Source organism: Podarcis gaigeae (genome assembly GCF_964106915.1).
Source record: "Podarcis gaigeae genome assembly, chromosome: 10".
Lineage (NCBI taxonomy): Eukaryota > Metazoa > Chordata > Lepidosauria > Squamata > Lacertidae > Podarcis > Podarcis gaigeae.
The window spans coordinates 45,417,692-45,433,160 of NC_139686.1; the positions used below are offsets into that span (position 1 = coordinate 45,417,692).

The 15,469-nt window shown below is 41.9% G+C and overlaps 1 protein-coding gene across 19 annotated transcripts in view; it reads left to right on the forward strand.

The window, feature by feature from the left end:
* The window catches only part of GRIP1 (glutamate receptor interacting protein 1), a 333,686-nt gene that overhangs the window by 290,744 nt on the left and 27,473 nt on the right, over window positions 1–15,469 (forward strand). For 12 of the 19 annotated variants that reach the window (XM_083699034.1, XM_083699032.1, XM_083699033.1 and 9 more), the window contains 6 exons: window positions 2,958–3,105; window positions 3,973–4,142; window positions 7,589–7,744; window positions 8,538–8,690; window positions 12,986–13,172; window positions 14,197–14,342. In XM_083699034.1, coding sequence (XP_083555160.1) covers window positions 2,958–3,105; window positions 3,973–4,142; window positions 7,589–7,744; window positions 8,538–8,690; window positions 12,986–13,172; window positions 14,197–14,342 — 960 coding nt within the window. The remainder of the gene's footprint in view (window positions 1–2,957; window positions 3,106–3,972; window positions 4,143–7,588; window positions 7,745–8,537; window positions 8,691–12,985; window positions 13,173–14,196; window positions 14,343–15,469) is intronic. The other 7 variants (XM_083699037.1, XM_083699042.1, XM_083699035.1 and 4 more) reach the window with 1 other exon arrangement.

Here is a 15,469-nt window from a genome sequence, read left to right on the forward strand (position 1 = left end):
AGGGAGACCTTCAGAAGTGGTAACCTTGCTGCGTGGCAGGATATCCGTGTTCCTATTTGTTTTCCCATTCCTGCAATTAGGCCTGTACAGAGCTTGTCAGACGCCTGAGGCAGGAACCTTGTTAGAATAAAGTTATAAACTCAAACAAAAAGGAAGCTGGTCCCTGGTAGGGGGCCCCTACCTGCTTAGCTCTCCAAGGCCCAGGACAAGTGTACTCTGCTGCCCCTTGCCTCTGCACGGACCTGCCTACAATGGCCTTGACTGCACCCAAAGTGTGTTCTCCTTCATAGAGAGCACGTGTTGCGGGGGGGTCTGAACAGGCCACCCCTCTGTTGCTGGGCAGGTTAGTATGGATGACCCTCTACAGTGATTGGGCGATTGGGTTACTAGGCAAATTTTGGTGTTGCCATTTAGGGGGACGGACCAAAGGTTATAAAATCAAGTCACGCAGCACTGACTGGGCTCTTTTGCTGCGTGCATCGGATCATCCGCCCACCCTCCCTAATCTAGGGCTATTGCGTTGACCTTGCTGTGCCTGTCATGGGGTCGTCTGCTTTTGGGGCAGGGGCCTGGTAGGAATTTTGTCCATTTGGCTGTTTGGCTGGTGCCATTTGGTTTTTGCCTACTGCATAGTAAATTGTCACAACTTTTTAGGTTGTAGTTAGGCATTGGTTAAAAAATTGGTTGGTGGAGGGGTAAGTGCCTGCCCCTCCAATGCTGCTGCTGCAAGGGAATTCCATTAAAGGAATCCAGGGGCTTTCCATTCTTTCGTCCGTACCCCTGAATGGGGCTTAGGGCCACGCAAGCCCCCAGGAGCATGCGGGGGGGGGGGATGAGGATCTGGGGCCCGGCTCTATGCTCTCCCCAATATTGTTTTCCCTCACTGGCTTTCGCTGGAACCAGAAGTCAGTTCTGTCCCTGGGCGTGCGGACAGATAGTCATAACCAATGCCTAAGCAACCACTCATATTTATGTATTTTAATAAAGTTGTGGCCAAAATTATGCCAAAAACCTTAAACAAAAATTATGTGTGAACTGTGAATTATTTAGGGGTGGCTTGGGGGACCTCGACACGCAATACAGGACTTCCAGGATTCAGTTTGCTCCTTCCTTAGTTGAGTGCAGCCAGATCGCCATTTGCTCCCATTCTTTTCTCTCTCCTCGGGTCTTTTAAATATACTTACCTCGTATTGTGCCTTCTTACATTGCTGTTTTATCCTCATTGGCTTGCTCTGCCTCTATTCTGCTAGTCCCTATGCCCCTTTTCCAGCATTTTCCCCTCAGTTTCTGGAGTTATTAAAAATTCCAAGTGTGGCCTCTCACCTTCCTCCCTCCACTTGAAATCTGAAGACTCGCTTTGTTCAGCTTTCTTGCAAGTCTCTATGCAAACTCTTGGTGCTAGATTTAGGTTCATGGGTCCAAACAAGGACATGGCATGGGTAGGAATGTCATTTGTTGTTAGTAATGAAATGAAATAATAATAATAATAATTTATTATTTATACCCTGCCCATCTGGCTGAGTTTCCCCAGCCACTCTTGGGGAACACGTTTGGGTAGCACCCATGACCCTCAAAATCAAATTCCAAGCAAAGTTTAGGTCCCATATAGATGTTACATGAAATATATGGTTACCTTAAATTACAGAACTATGTGATAAAGAGCAGCTGTGGGGAAAGGCAGGCAAGGATAACATGGGGGGGGCAGAGATGCAGCTGCACACCTGCAGGGACAAATAGCAGCCAGTGGGCACAATTTTGACAGGAAACTGTCTCTGGCTAATTTAAGTAAGCGCTTTAAAGAGGGCGGGGAAGTGTAAATAGCATAATATGTAGGGTTCCCTTAAGTTGAATTGCTTGTAACAGCTGCCTATCTAGGGATGCCAGACAGGTGGCATTGTGACTGTCAGTTGTGCTAATTCAGCATCCTGCGCTTCTCAGATCCTGTGCAATTCTGTATGCTTATTGCTGCTAGCCCAAACAGCACACCAGGGTGTAACATGATCAGAAGAAGCAACACAGACCAAAACAGGAGATATGGCACAGATTGTGCTGATTGCTACCTCCTCAGGTTTAATGCTTCAAGACTAATTGCTCAGTAAGACGTAGTGAGACTGGTATCTGAGTGCAGCAATACACAAGAAGACTGAGACTACTATAAATGCAAACCTCAGTGGAGCAAATATCATTCATGCTTCCCTGCCCTCATTCCTGGTGCTGAAGTCAACATTTTTTAAGACATCAAGTTCCAAACTCAAATTCAGCCTGACACAGAGCACCAAAATATTTTCCTGGGAACTTCTGGTGGGGGGAAACACACATAAACATTTTGTTTTGGAAACCCCATTTTGATAAATTGGTTAATCAATAACTTTAAGATGAAAGAAAGATGCCGTCTTAAGGACAACTGTGGCGTTTGCCCTCCTAGGTGTGTGACATCATACTGGGTTCATAAGGAAAGGGTTAACTAATTGTAAAATGACTAACCAATGGGAACCCAAGGGGCGGAGTTAATTGTGTATAAGGTTTAAGTACAGGGGGTTTGGGGGGGAGTGTGTTAGGGTGGTTGAGAAGACAGTCTGGAGTTAGAAGAGACAGGGAAGATAAGTCTGTGGGTTGGGCTAGTCTGGTGTGAGAGAGTGAGAGAATTTGTTAAGAGGAGTCAGTCAAATAGTAGAGATAATCAGTCAGAAGGTATTAGGAAGGTATAGGCCGGTAAAGAAACTAAAGTTAAGATACTGACAGGAATATTATCTGAGAAACCATAAACTTGTTAATGTTTGTAAAATAAACTTTCTTTTTGGTTTACTTTTAGCAACTGGCTGGACTCAGTGTTTAACCCGAGGATAACGGGTTGGTGGCAGCAGGGAAGTGAGCACAGTGGTGGCACAGGGATCAATAGACCGTTAAACATCCGGGGACCCTGTGTGATCTCCCACAATAACCTTTGCTTTTTACAGATTCGGTAGCAACAGCTTCTGGGCCGCTGCTTGTCGAAGTGGCCAAAACTGCTGGTTCCGCTCTGGGAGTTGCACTATCTACCTCGATGTGCTGTAGCAAACAAGTGATCATCATAGACAAAATAAAATCTGCAAGTATTGCTGACAGGTGAGTGCTGCAGAAGAGTTCACCATGGTATGTAACCCACCTGGCTTCCATCTGACAATATAATCAAACAGCAGAGTCTAGCACTCTGGGAAACACTTAGGGCGGTTGCAAGTGTCCTGCATAGCTTGTGGATTACAGCAAAAATTATAGGCAAGACAGAGAAACCCAGTAGCTTGGATCCAAAGGTGTCCTGTGTAAACGGAAAGACACTTCTGCATCCAGTTTATGCCCATTTCCTCCTTGCCACTTCTTATGCCATCTTGCCTTTAGGGGCTGGAGTGAGAATGCAGGGGCAGGAACACTTCATTGCATGAGTAGAGTTCTGCTTACATCCCAGGACGGCCAGGTCGGGCCTGGTAGCCTCCAGGAGACACTACAAAAAAAGGAATCATCATCATCATCTGGACATTTTGCAATATTTTAAAAATCCACCCGGATGGTGATTTTACCTCTTAAAAAGAGAACATATCCAGGAAAATCCGGGTGTATGGCAGCCCTATGTAACTCTCAAATAACTCATTAAATTATGAACTTTTTGGCACTTGTGTAAAGGGGGTAGCCTCCATCAGCTAAGCAGCTCCCACTTATTCTACTGCTTGTTCCATGTCCTATGAGTGATGACTTGGCTATCTCCCTGCATTGGTTTTTGGCAGAACATTACAACTATAACCTAATTAATAATGCAATCTAATCTTCCAATCATTTTAAAGATTTGCACTAAAGGTTTGACGAGTCTTTTACAGATAATTTTCTCTAATTTTTTTTTTTAAAAAAGAAGCTGTTTATCCATTTGAAAAGAAGTGAATTCTTGTATTCCAAGGAATGAGCACAGTGTGCTACATTGAAGTCCTTAATTTTCTTCCACAGATGTGGCGCATTACATGTAGGAGATCATATTCTCTCCATTGATGGCACCAGCATGGAATACTGTACATTGGCAGAAGCGACACAGTTCTTGGCTAATACTTCTGACAATGTCAAGCTAGAGATCCTTCCTCATCATCAGACAAGGCTGGCTCTTAAGGGACCAGAACACGGTAGGAAGACTTGAAGTTCTACATTTAATGTCATCCTTTTCTCCTTGCTTCTTCCTGTGGAAGAACTCTTGAAAGTTGATGTTACGGAAATTTTAAGTGGGTTTGTTATTGTTGTTTCTTTGGTCTTCTGCTCTTAAAACCTCAATTTCAAGTGTGCTTTTTAAGTTCTTTAGCCAAATTCTGATCAAGTTTACTCTGAACTACTCTTTGAATTTAATGCTTAAGATAGACTTGGTGAAATCTAAGTCAGATTTATTTGAAATCAAATGCATTTTAAGAGTCAGTTGGGAACCTGCCCTTAACTTCTGTGAGACAAGAGAAAAAAGAACCGTAGCTCAGTGGTAAGAACATCTGCCTTCCGTGCGAAAGGGCCTAGGTTTAATCCCTGGTATTTCTAGTTGGGCTGGAAAAGGCTCCCCAACTGAAACTCTTGGCAGCTATCAGATAGTGTGGATAATCCTAGGCCAGATGGACCAAATGGTGACTCAGTATAAGACAGCTTGCTATATTCCTATGCTCCTACAATTCTAAAATCTCTCTGTGTGTGGTTTTTGCTTTACCTTGAACTTCATAGTTGCCTACAAAGAAAAGGGATGCGCTTTGCAACATACAGAACCCATTGTTTACCTTCATCTATAAAAAGAATTGATTAATAAACAGTACAGTCGTACCTTGGTTTTCAAACAGCTTAGTTCTCGAACATTTTGGCTCCCAAATGCCGCAAACCTGGAAGTGACTGTTCCAGTTTGCAAACTATTTTTGGAAGCTGAACATCCAACGTGGCTTCTGCGTCTTCTGATTAGCTGCAGGAGCTTCGTTCAGCCAATCAGAAGCCATGCTATGGTTTTCGAACGTTTTGGAAGTCGAATGGACTTCTGGAACAGATTCCATTTGACTTCCAAGGTATGACTATATTCTGAGTGCAGAATGCCGCCTGTTTTTTAAATTCAGTATCATGCTTTAAGAAGTCTTATTTTCATACGATATACACCTATTCAGGATTGGATTATTATGCCCTTGGTTTACTGGAAGAGGCCAGAAATAAATTTGCTCAAGGAAAATTATATATTTTTCTAAATCAGTAGCAGACAGAGTGATGGGTTATCCATGCTGGACTATTAAGAATTAATGGCATATTTTATTGCCAAGGGCAGTGATAATGTATGTGTTAATACCTTAATAAAGAGAGAGCTTGAGGGCAGAGCATAATACGGCTAACTAACCACTCTCAATAGGCACAGGCTGGCTCCACAAAGAGATAGTTCAAAGGGAGAGAAAAAAATGTTACATGTGATGGCATTCTTTGGTTCACATATCTTCATACTCCATTAAGGCTGCAGGTCAAGGCAGCCATGCTTTCATTGCACAGGGAAAAGCATGCCTCACCCCATTTGGAACGTTTGGCTGCCCCAGCACTTCAACAGTGTCATGTTGCACTGCAAGATATATAAGGGCTCCCTTGCCATTCATTCTATGTGTGCTCTGTAGAAACATCATGTTTCCTCCACTCCCCTGTTGCAGAATTGCCAGTGCAACATCTCAGCTTGATAGTTTTAAAGTCTAATGCAGTGTTTCCCAACCTTTGGTCTCCAGCTGTTTTTGGACTACAACTCCCATCATCCCTAGCTAGCAAGACCAGTGGTCAGGCATGATGGGAATTGTAGTCTGAAACAGCTGGAGACCAAAGGTTGGGAAACACTGGTCTAATACATCTCCAGGAAGGTTTGCTGAGCCTCTATATCAGGAATTGGGGGAACTGGCCCTTCAGATGTTGTCAGATTCAACTCCCTTCAGCTCCAGCCAGTGTTGGGAGTTGTAGTCTGATAGCATCCAGGGGACCATAAAGTTCTCCACCCCTTCTATGTGCTAAGAGCATGGACCAAAACGGCGCAATCCACACCAAGAAGAAGGTATGAGCAGATTTGGGGGGAACCCCAAGATTTACAAAGCTGCGGAAAAAAATTTGAGGAGGAAATCCCCAAACAGCATATTGAGGGCTGATTGTGCATAGTGAGCACAGAATGCTGATTGACTTTTTGGGATGTGTGCACCAGCAGGCAAAAATAGAAGTAGTGGTGGAAATGGAATAGCATCCTGAAACAGAGCATGTAAATTCTGAACTGGAGCACTCCATTCTTTAACCTTGTATGGCAAACCCCACGTGTACTTTGAAAAATGTGAATCTTCTTAGTAAAAGCCCTCCGTATAAAATAGCAGGAAGAATTAAGCAGGTGGATCCCTGCTTTTAAAATCACTGAAGGGAAGGGAACCTTTAGCTCTAACATAATATTTCACGTTTGCGGCAGAAGACATTTTAATTACCGGTAGTTGACTAATTTTTAGTTTATAACTCTAGATTTTCCTCATTTTTATCCCTTTTCTTACCTATTTCTTTTCATAATAGAATTCTCTTTAGCTTTATATAGGGTTATATGTATTATATATATTTTGTTACTGCCCAAATATTAAAGCTTTATCCCAAGTGCAGTACCCCAAGAATGAAATTTGCAAAACAAAAGGTCTGAAAAGATTATTCCCTTAACCCTCTGTCATAAATTCACTGATGAAGTTTTTTATTTTGCTTAGAGTTGAATATGCTATGCTGCAAGTTTCAGTTGATATAGTTTGAAATGTTATAAGAAGACCAGTTATCATTTTCTGACTGTAGTAAATTGACAGGTTCTCTCCTCCCCCCCCCCCTTTAATATTTGTTTAAGGTGTAGCTGACACAAAACTAACTAGGATCAGGAATCATGTGCCTTTATTGCAGTGGGCAAAAACTGTCTGAAAACCATGCATCAGAACAATAAATGATGACTTTAGATTTCTGCTTTGTTTTTATTAAATAAAGTCTCCTAAATGGAATTTTTGTGCTGATGCTTAGGAGTTCGTTGTCCAGGATAATATAGTGCCACTGATGAATGCCGGTAAAATTAAAATGTCAAAGCAGTAAATTGAAATGACTGACATGTGAAACACTCTGAATTATAGCGCATGGTCTCTTGATATATGGTCCCTTGTTTTATTTTTAATTTATATATATAGACAAGTTCTTTTAAATGGGTGGATATTTCAGAACTTAATTACTAATTGTAGATCATGCATCCTGGTAATCTTGACTCAAATGGGTTCTCTTAAGTGTTTAATCATAGCAGCTAAGGGGCAGAGGCAGATTAAAAACTGATTGAATACTGATCACTTAAAAAAAAAAAGAGGCACGAAACCCATTAGTTCTGAGTCTATGAGTGGTCACCATCCCTGAGATAAATTCTAGCGTTATCTCACTACCGGGTTGGGGGGGGGGAGGCAACAGTGTTATTTTTCTTTTCAGGTTGCTTTTATTTCTATTCCTTTTTAAATTTATGTAATCCAGTTACCTTTCCCTCTTCTCTGGTCCTTTTTGTTTGTTTGTTTTTTATTTCTTCTCATCCCTTCATGGTGGGCAGCGAAGGTTCAAAGGAGCAACAGGCAACTCACATGGAATCCCTATGCCAACAGCCACAGCAACACTTTCACCTATCACCATTATAATACCTACCACCCTGACCATTGCAGGATGCCAGCTTTGAAATGCCAGAAAACATCACCTCCAAAAAGCCTTCGTAATGTTCCATGCTTTTTTTCCTCCTGACATCATTATTATTATTATTATTATTATTATTATTATTATTATTATTGTCATCATCATTTACTCTACCTCACCCTCTTCCTCTCATACTCCCCACCCCCATTTTCATTCTTTGAAATCTTTTGTTAATTTGCAACATCTCATGATTTCTCACAATCATGTGAGGTTATTTCTGACATCATTTTTTTCCTCCCTTGCCTTAACTTAACCGGTCTTTAGAAAGAAGGGGGAAATACGTGATAACCCAAAAGGTTTACAAAACTCAGTTTGGTACCTTATAAGTTTGCAACCTTTTCCAATTCAAAGCCAATGTCAGAAATCACCTTTTCCAAAGAATGCATTGCTAGACTCACCACGTTAAATGTGCGTTAATTCACATAGCTGTGTCTGTAACCCTGTTGTGGTGCTTTTATCTAAGCATTTGATCAACTTACAATGAATTCAACTGACTTTGAACTACAAAATGGTTGACGTTAGTGGCATTCATTAAGAGCTGCTTGTATACTTGGATGGAAGTATCATAATAGGACTGCACATGGTGTGCTTGTTATAACAAGCAGGTGTTTTGTATGGTTCACCTGACCCTGAATGTGCTACACAGCCTCTCTTTTTTTAATATAGTTTGTGATTTTGTTACTGTATGCACACAAACCGTTCTCGTGAGCCATACCAGGGTCTAGATTTCTAACAGCCAATAGCGGGCATGCAATTCCCCAGCTCCCTATTGCAGAGCACTTGGTGCCAAGTGATTCCCTCTCTTTCAACAGCACTCGTCTCTTCGTCCTTCTCTCCGGCTTCCATGAGCGCATACAGTCTGAGTTCCCTGAACATGGGGACTTTACCTCGCAGCCTCTACTCTACCAGTCCACGTGGCACCATGATGAGAAGAAGGATGAAAAAGAAGGACTTCAAAAGCTCATGTAGGTGACCATAAAGGTTTTTTTTAATGTATAATGAAGCCAGGGCTGTTAAATGGATCTGACAAATGACATGAAAGCACATTGAAATTCAGAATTGTTAGGAGCCACCGTGAGAGGGGATGCTTTACAGCAGGGCAAGAGTTAGTGTTTGACCACATGCTGTACTTCCATTGCCATATTCCAGATCAAAGAGGTTTGGTTTCTTCTGCCCTCTATGATCTAATTGTTTGTTCTGCATCTACAAGTCATAATCTTTAGTGTGGCAACAGGTTTAAAACCCAGTGTTTACCAGAATGCAAAATCTAGGATTTAAAAATGAAGTCATATCACACAGTATTCTTCAAAGTAGACCAACTTTTAATGAAATGAATTTTCTTCTTCTTGAGCCAAAAGTTGTGGCAGGTGACTGTCAGAACTATAGATAGAATGATCTCTGTTGTGTTGGTTGTAAAGGCCCCCTGATGTCTGAGCACAGTGTCAGCATAATGTTTTCACTTGCTGTAGGTGGTAGGATGTTCCACTGAATTTTGCCCTTAACTGAATTACTGACCCAACTTAATTTGTAAGATATTCATATTATTTTTCAAGCTATGGTCCAAGGTAACTGACAATGCCTAGTTATTTTGTTAGTGCCTTGATCTTTTGTTTCTGTTAGGGTCAACAGGCTACAATTAATATTTTCTGAAACTCCTTGATTCAAATCCATGTTGTGAAGGGGTTACTTTGCTCAAATTAGCAATAACAGCCCTTTTCACATATTTCTTATGCACATTAATGCACCAGTCATTGCAAAACACTTTTTTTGTATTATTGCTAATATTAAATAGGCATAGTTAGAAATTGTTTGCCTCCTTTCTCGGAAAACTGATGTGTCACACAGGAATTAATTGTGTCTGTTGTAAAAATGAGCAGTTGATTAAAACATAGAAAACAAGTTTTCCCTAAAAGCCTTCTCCTGTTCTCTTATTTGTTTATTTGTTGGTGGAAGGAAGCAATAAATGCTTGAGAAAACACTTAGGGCCCTTCCAGATGTCCTTTTTATTGAGCATTCATCATGATTTGTGCTCATGATGTTATCAGGGTGGTTATACATGATCACACTTTTGGGACCATTTGTGCCTGCCAGGGTTCTGGGGCAGTCGTATTGCTTTGTTTGCAATAGGTGCACACTCTGTAGTTCCTTGCTAAAAATCCCGTAACGTTTGCTACCACAAATATTCTGGGATTTGTTTTCCTTTCACTTTTTTGTGCATTAGCACAAGAATGCTCCTCTAAACGACAAAGGTTTGTGGCTAAGATGGAAGAAGCATTGCAGAACACTAATAAAGCAGAAGGATGTGTAGATGCTCTGATATAAATCCGCCACTAATGTAGCATTATTGTATCAATTCCATGTTGGGGGGTGAGGAGGGGGCATAGCTGTCAAGTGTCCCTTATTTGAAGGGACAGTCCCTTATTCCAACGCCATGTCCCGCTGCTGTCCCTTATTGATGGATGTCCCTTAAATGATGTCCCTTAAATTTCAAAGGAAGCAGCTCCTCTCCCTCCCTCCCTGCCGGCCAGGGAGGAGGGAGGCTCCAACTGTGTTGCTTGGCTGTGTTGCTCATCCAACAAGAAGTCTAAGAACGACTGGGGGGGTGGAGCTTGCATGCCTTGTGTGTGGCTAGTTAGTGCAAGCTGAGGGGTTTTTTGAATGCTGGACGCCCTTTTGTTGCACATGCTGCTGCAAACTTTAAAGTGCAAAGCCAGGCCAGGGAGCCATCTTAGGTTGAGGCTGCATAGGCCTTGTGGTGCATGTGATTCAGATTCTATTCAGTTGAACCTCTGGTTACAAAGTTGGTTGGACAGTATTCTCGAAGCTACTAGCATGAGTTTGACCAGACTGCAGGAGGACAGGAATACTGGAGTGCCTGGAACAGGTGAGGCTGCAGGTCCCTTATTTTGGCTGCTGGTCCCTTATTTTCAAATCTGTAAGTTGACAGCCAAGGGAGGGGGGAAGCCACCAATTAGCAAAGTCCCGAAAATAAGATTTTCCATACTTAAAAATCCACATATAAGAAGAGTTGTTTTCTGCTTACATTTAACTGGCCATCTCCTTCAACCTATGGCAACAAGTTTAGCTTGTCTACGAGCTCCTCTTCTTAAATGGAAATATCATAACAAATAGCCAGCCATTTTCATCATCTAGCAGAAGTATGGAAGCCTGGTAATGCTTGTTATAGAACTTAATGTATTATTTGGCAAATAGTTATTTATACACAAACACACAGTATCTGTTGCACATACCCTCTTTCTTTCTATAGCACTTTCAAGGTTTGATGTACTAACTAGTTACTAACAAGACATTTTAAAATGCAAGTTTTAATGAATGTATCTGCCTTGGAAGAGTCTAGAATATGTATGACTGAAGGATGCTATAAAGTTTTCATTGCCCTTTGTGTAGAAAAGTCTGCATACCTAATGTGATCTTCCCAAACGCCTGGCAATAAACTCTGGTGGTGTAGGGAACCATAAACATTTTATTAACAGAAGTTTGCAGTGGCTGCATTACTTATGCAGCTTTTTTCAAACATACAGCCATAAAACTTAAAGATACCCCATACTGTCATTCTGTTTATTACACTTGTTTTGGCTTGTTTGTTTTCCTTTATTATTATTTTTAAAACTCTTAGTTTTTAATGTTTAAAGTATGTTCTTCATACTTTGTGTATTGGGCAAACATTAGTGTCTATCTATTAAGGGGAATGTAAGTTGTGTGGTTAATGTGCATAACAACCAGCCACTGTGCACATTCACCAGGTCTCATGGAGAATGTGCACATAATCCTCATGGGAATTGTACACAAGCCAGAAGCAGCCCAGGGTGGTGGGTGTGTTTGTGCACACTTTTGTAAAGGAAATAGAAAAAAAGTGTTTCTTGAGGACTGTGCATACTGACTACAGAATGTGCATATTGTCCAGAGAATGTACGAAATGCAGTCAAGATTCCCCCAGGTCTGTTGGGGATTATGCATAATGACTGGAGAATGTTCAAAATTCAGTTGATATATGCTCATTTCCCAAGGTCTGTTGTGGACTACCTTCCTTCTTACTCCACTGATAGACGCCCCAGCTAGATCAAAGTGCCTTCTGCCCTGCTCTTTGTGCCTGTGTATGAAGTAAAACGGTTTTTAAATAAACCGTATCGTCATTTGGCAACAATTCCAGATGGTCCATTACATAGCAGTTATTTCTTTGATTACAGAAGAAATGCATCGTTCAGTGAATAACTAGATTAAACTTTGATTGTCACCAGTATCAGTTAAGCAGTATGGAAAAAATATATTTAAATATTGCTCACTGTGTTGATCCTAAAAAAAATAGTTTTTGAGATAGAAATCATTTATAGATGATGATGATGATGATGATGATGATGATGATGATTTTTATTTATAACCCGCCCTCCCCAGCCAAGGCCGGGCTCAGGGCAGCTAACAAGCAATAATAAAAACAAGTTGAATGAATACAACTTAAAAACAAGATTAAAGTACAACATTAAAATATTGAAACATTAAAATATTAAAATGTAGCCTCATTGCAGGAGGAGAAAGGAAAAGAAAAAAGAAAGAGGGGGAGGGAATCAAATTGGCTCCAAGCCAAAGGCCAGGCGGAACAACCCTGTCTTACAGGCCCTGAGGAAATAAATCAGATCCTGCAGGGCCCTGGTCTCATGAGGCAGAGCGTTCCACCAGGCCGGAGCCCATGTTGAAAAGGCCCTGGCTATGGTTGAAGCCAATCTAACTTCCTTAGGGCCCGGGACCACTAGGGTGTTGCTATTTATGGACCTTGAGGCTCTCTGTGGGGCATACCGGGAGAGGCGGTCTCATAGGTACGAGGGTCCTAGGCCGTGAAGGGCTTTAAAGGTCAAAACCAGCACCTTAAATCTGACCCTGTACTCCACCCGGAGCCAGTGCAGCTGGCTCTTTGATGTACTGTATTTTTCGCTCTATAAGACGCACCTAGTTTTTGGAGGAGGAAAACAAGGGGGGGGGGGGATTCTGAATCTCAGAAGCCAGAACAGCAAGAGGGATCACTCTTGCTGTTCTGGCTTCCGGGGTAGCTGCGCAGCCTGCATTCGCTCCATAAGATGCACACACATTTCCCCTTACTTTTTAGGAGGGAAAAAGTGAGTCTTATAGAGCAAAAAATACGGTACTTCGATGCACTTTGATGTACTTGATATATTGATGGGCTTTGTGTCAGAAATTGTTTTAATTTGTGTTGCGTCTTTCTAAATGCCATTGATGTGTTTTACAGTGTCACTAGCTTCTAGCACTGTTGGCCTGGCTGGGCAGGTTGTCCACACAGAAACTACAGAAGTAGTGCTGACAGCTGACCCCATTGTCGGATTTGGAATACAGCTCCAGGGCAGTGTGTTTGCTACTGAGACCTTGTCATCTCCACCTCTGATCTCCTATATTGAGGCTGACAGTCCAGCAGAAAGGTGAGCTGCTTTGAAATGACTGCTCCTAACTTTTATTGCTGAGAACTTATCTCTGTATGCTTTGGCCTAGTTATTTTCAGGTTTTAGGCAAATTATAGAAAAATGGTTGTACCTAATGAATTTCCTGTCCTGACAATAAGGGGGTGGCGCTGTGGGTAAAACCTCAGAGCCTAGGACTTGCTGATTGTATGGTCAGCGGTTCGAATCCCCACGGCGGAGTGAGCTCTCGTCGTTCGGTCCCAGCTCCTGCCCACCTAGCAGTTCGAAAGCACCCCTAAGTGCAAGTAGATAAATAGGTACCGCTTTATAGCGGGAAGGTAAATGGTGTTTCTGTGTGCTGCGCTGGTGCTGGCTCGCCAGCTGCAGCTTCATCACGCTGGCCACGTGACCCGGAAGTGTCTTCGGATGGCGCCGGCTCCCGGCCTATAGAGCGAGATGAGCACACAACCCTAGAGTCGGACACGACTGGCCCGTACGGGCAGGGGTACCTTTACCTTTTACTGCGGAGAACTTATCTCTGGATGCTTTGGCCTAGTTATTTTCAGGTTTCAGACAAATTATAGAAAATTGGTGGTACCTAGTGAATTTCCTGTACTGACAATAAGGGATTTTTTTAAAAAATCTTGATAAGGTATGAGAAGAACAAAAAGCAATGGTGCCTTTATCTAGACGATTACTTCCGACAGGCAACTGGGAGCTATGTTAATTAGAGATTTTTTTCCTAATGGAATTCTAAATCTTAGTTCAAAGACCTTGATATTTTTTATTCTAAATTGGCAGAAAGTACATCTATCTCTGCTTAGTTTTAGCTGAGATCAAATCTTTAAAACACCAGAGTTTTGGATTATTAATTTCTTAACTGGTACATTTCAAATGTGCTCATAATAAAATCATGAGAATAAATTTAGACGTACAATATTGAGAAAGTTGGGTTTGTTCTATTAGCCTTCTACGGAAAAGTGCATTTATTTTGGCTTTGATCTCCCCTGTGTCTGAATGCTCATTTGTTCTCTTTTGTGTCAAGGTGTGGCACCCTACAAATAGGAGACAGAGTACTAGCTATAAATGGGATCCCGACAGAAGACAGCACATTTGATGAAGCTAATCAGCTTCTTAGAGACTCATCTATCACCAGCAAGGTCACTTTGGAAATAGAATTTGATGTTGCAGGTACGAATAATCAAGTATTTTCTCTTACTTGAATGCAAGCTCAACCCTTCACTTTTGAATCTGAAGCTGCTATCACACATGCATATACAACCTCCATCTCTTTCTGCAATCTTTAATTCATACTGAATATTTCAAAACTCAGGCAGAAATGACAAGCATTCTATTATTTAAGTTGTGAAATCAATCTTCTCTTTCTCACATATTTTCGTACATGCCAGTTTTTTTCCTACTGATTGCTCAAAGACAGAATGCACCAGACTTTGGGGAAATGGTTACCTGCCGGTTGTGCAAAACAGAAGCGCTAGGGACACAGTATGTTGCTGAAAATTTGGACGTAATGTGTAATTTGGAAAGAAAGATACAAATTTTGTACCCTGACGCGATTAAACTAAGGTGTGCATTTCAAAGCTTGGGGCCTGCTCTTAATCCCCATATGACACCTGCTCTCATGAGGAAACTCCCACTGACTGAAAAGAGACTTGGAATTCTTAGGTACAATCCCTCCCAGAGTTACACGTGTGAGTGTGGAGGGATTGTCATAGGATTAATTGAATTATTCTTCCCTCCCTCCCTCCTTCCTCTTTGTACTTGCACACCACAGTGCAGCCTCTAGTTCAGTGGTTCTCAACCTGTGGGTCCCCAGATGTTGTGCGACTACAACTCCCATCATCCCTGAGCTCTGGCCTTGCTAGCTAGGAGTGATGGGAGTTGTAGTTCAACAACATCACAGGTTGAGAAAGGCTGCTCTAGTTGCTGAAACAGGAAGCTGGTACACTTCCTGTTTCCCCATTAAGCTCTGAGTCCTCAACCTGGGGCCTGGCCCAGAATTTACTTTGAAGGGCTGGGTTGGAAAATTGATGGAGAGGCAGGAAGTAGCCTCCAGTTCTAGATCACAGGAAATGCTCTGAGATGAATGTACAGTGGAAAGTGGAAGGGAGGAGGGCTCTATTGACCCTATGGGGAACTGTGCATGGTCAAATGTGCTTTCGCTGGGAGGAATTCTGTTCCTATTTACTGGTAGATGTCTACAAGACATCCTTAAGTCATTGCTACAGTTTTATAATTGATTGCTCTCTCTCTCTCTCTCTCTCTCTCACACACACACACACACACACACACACACACAC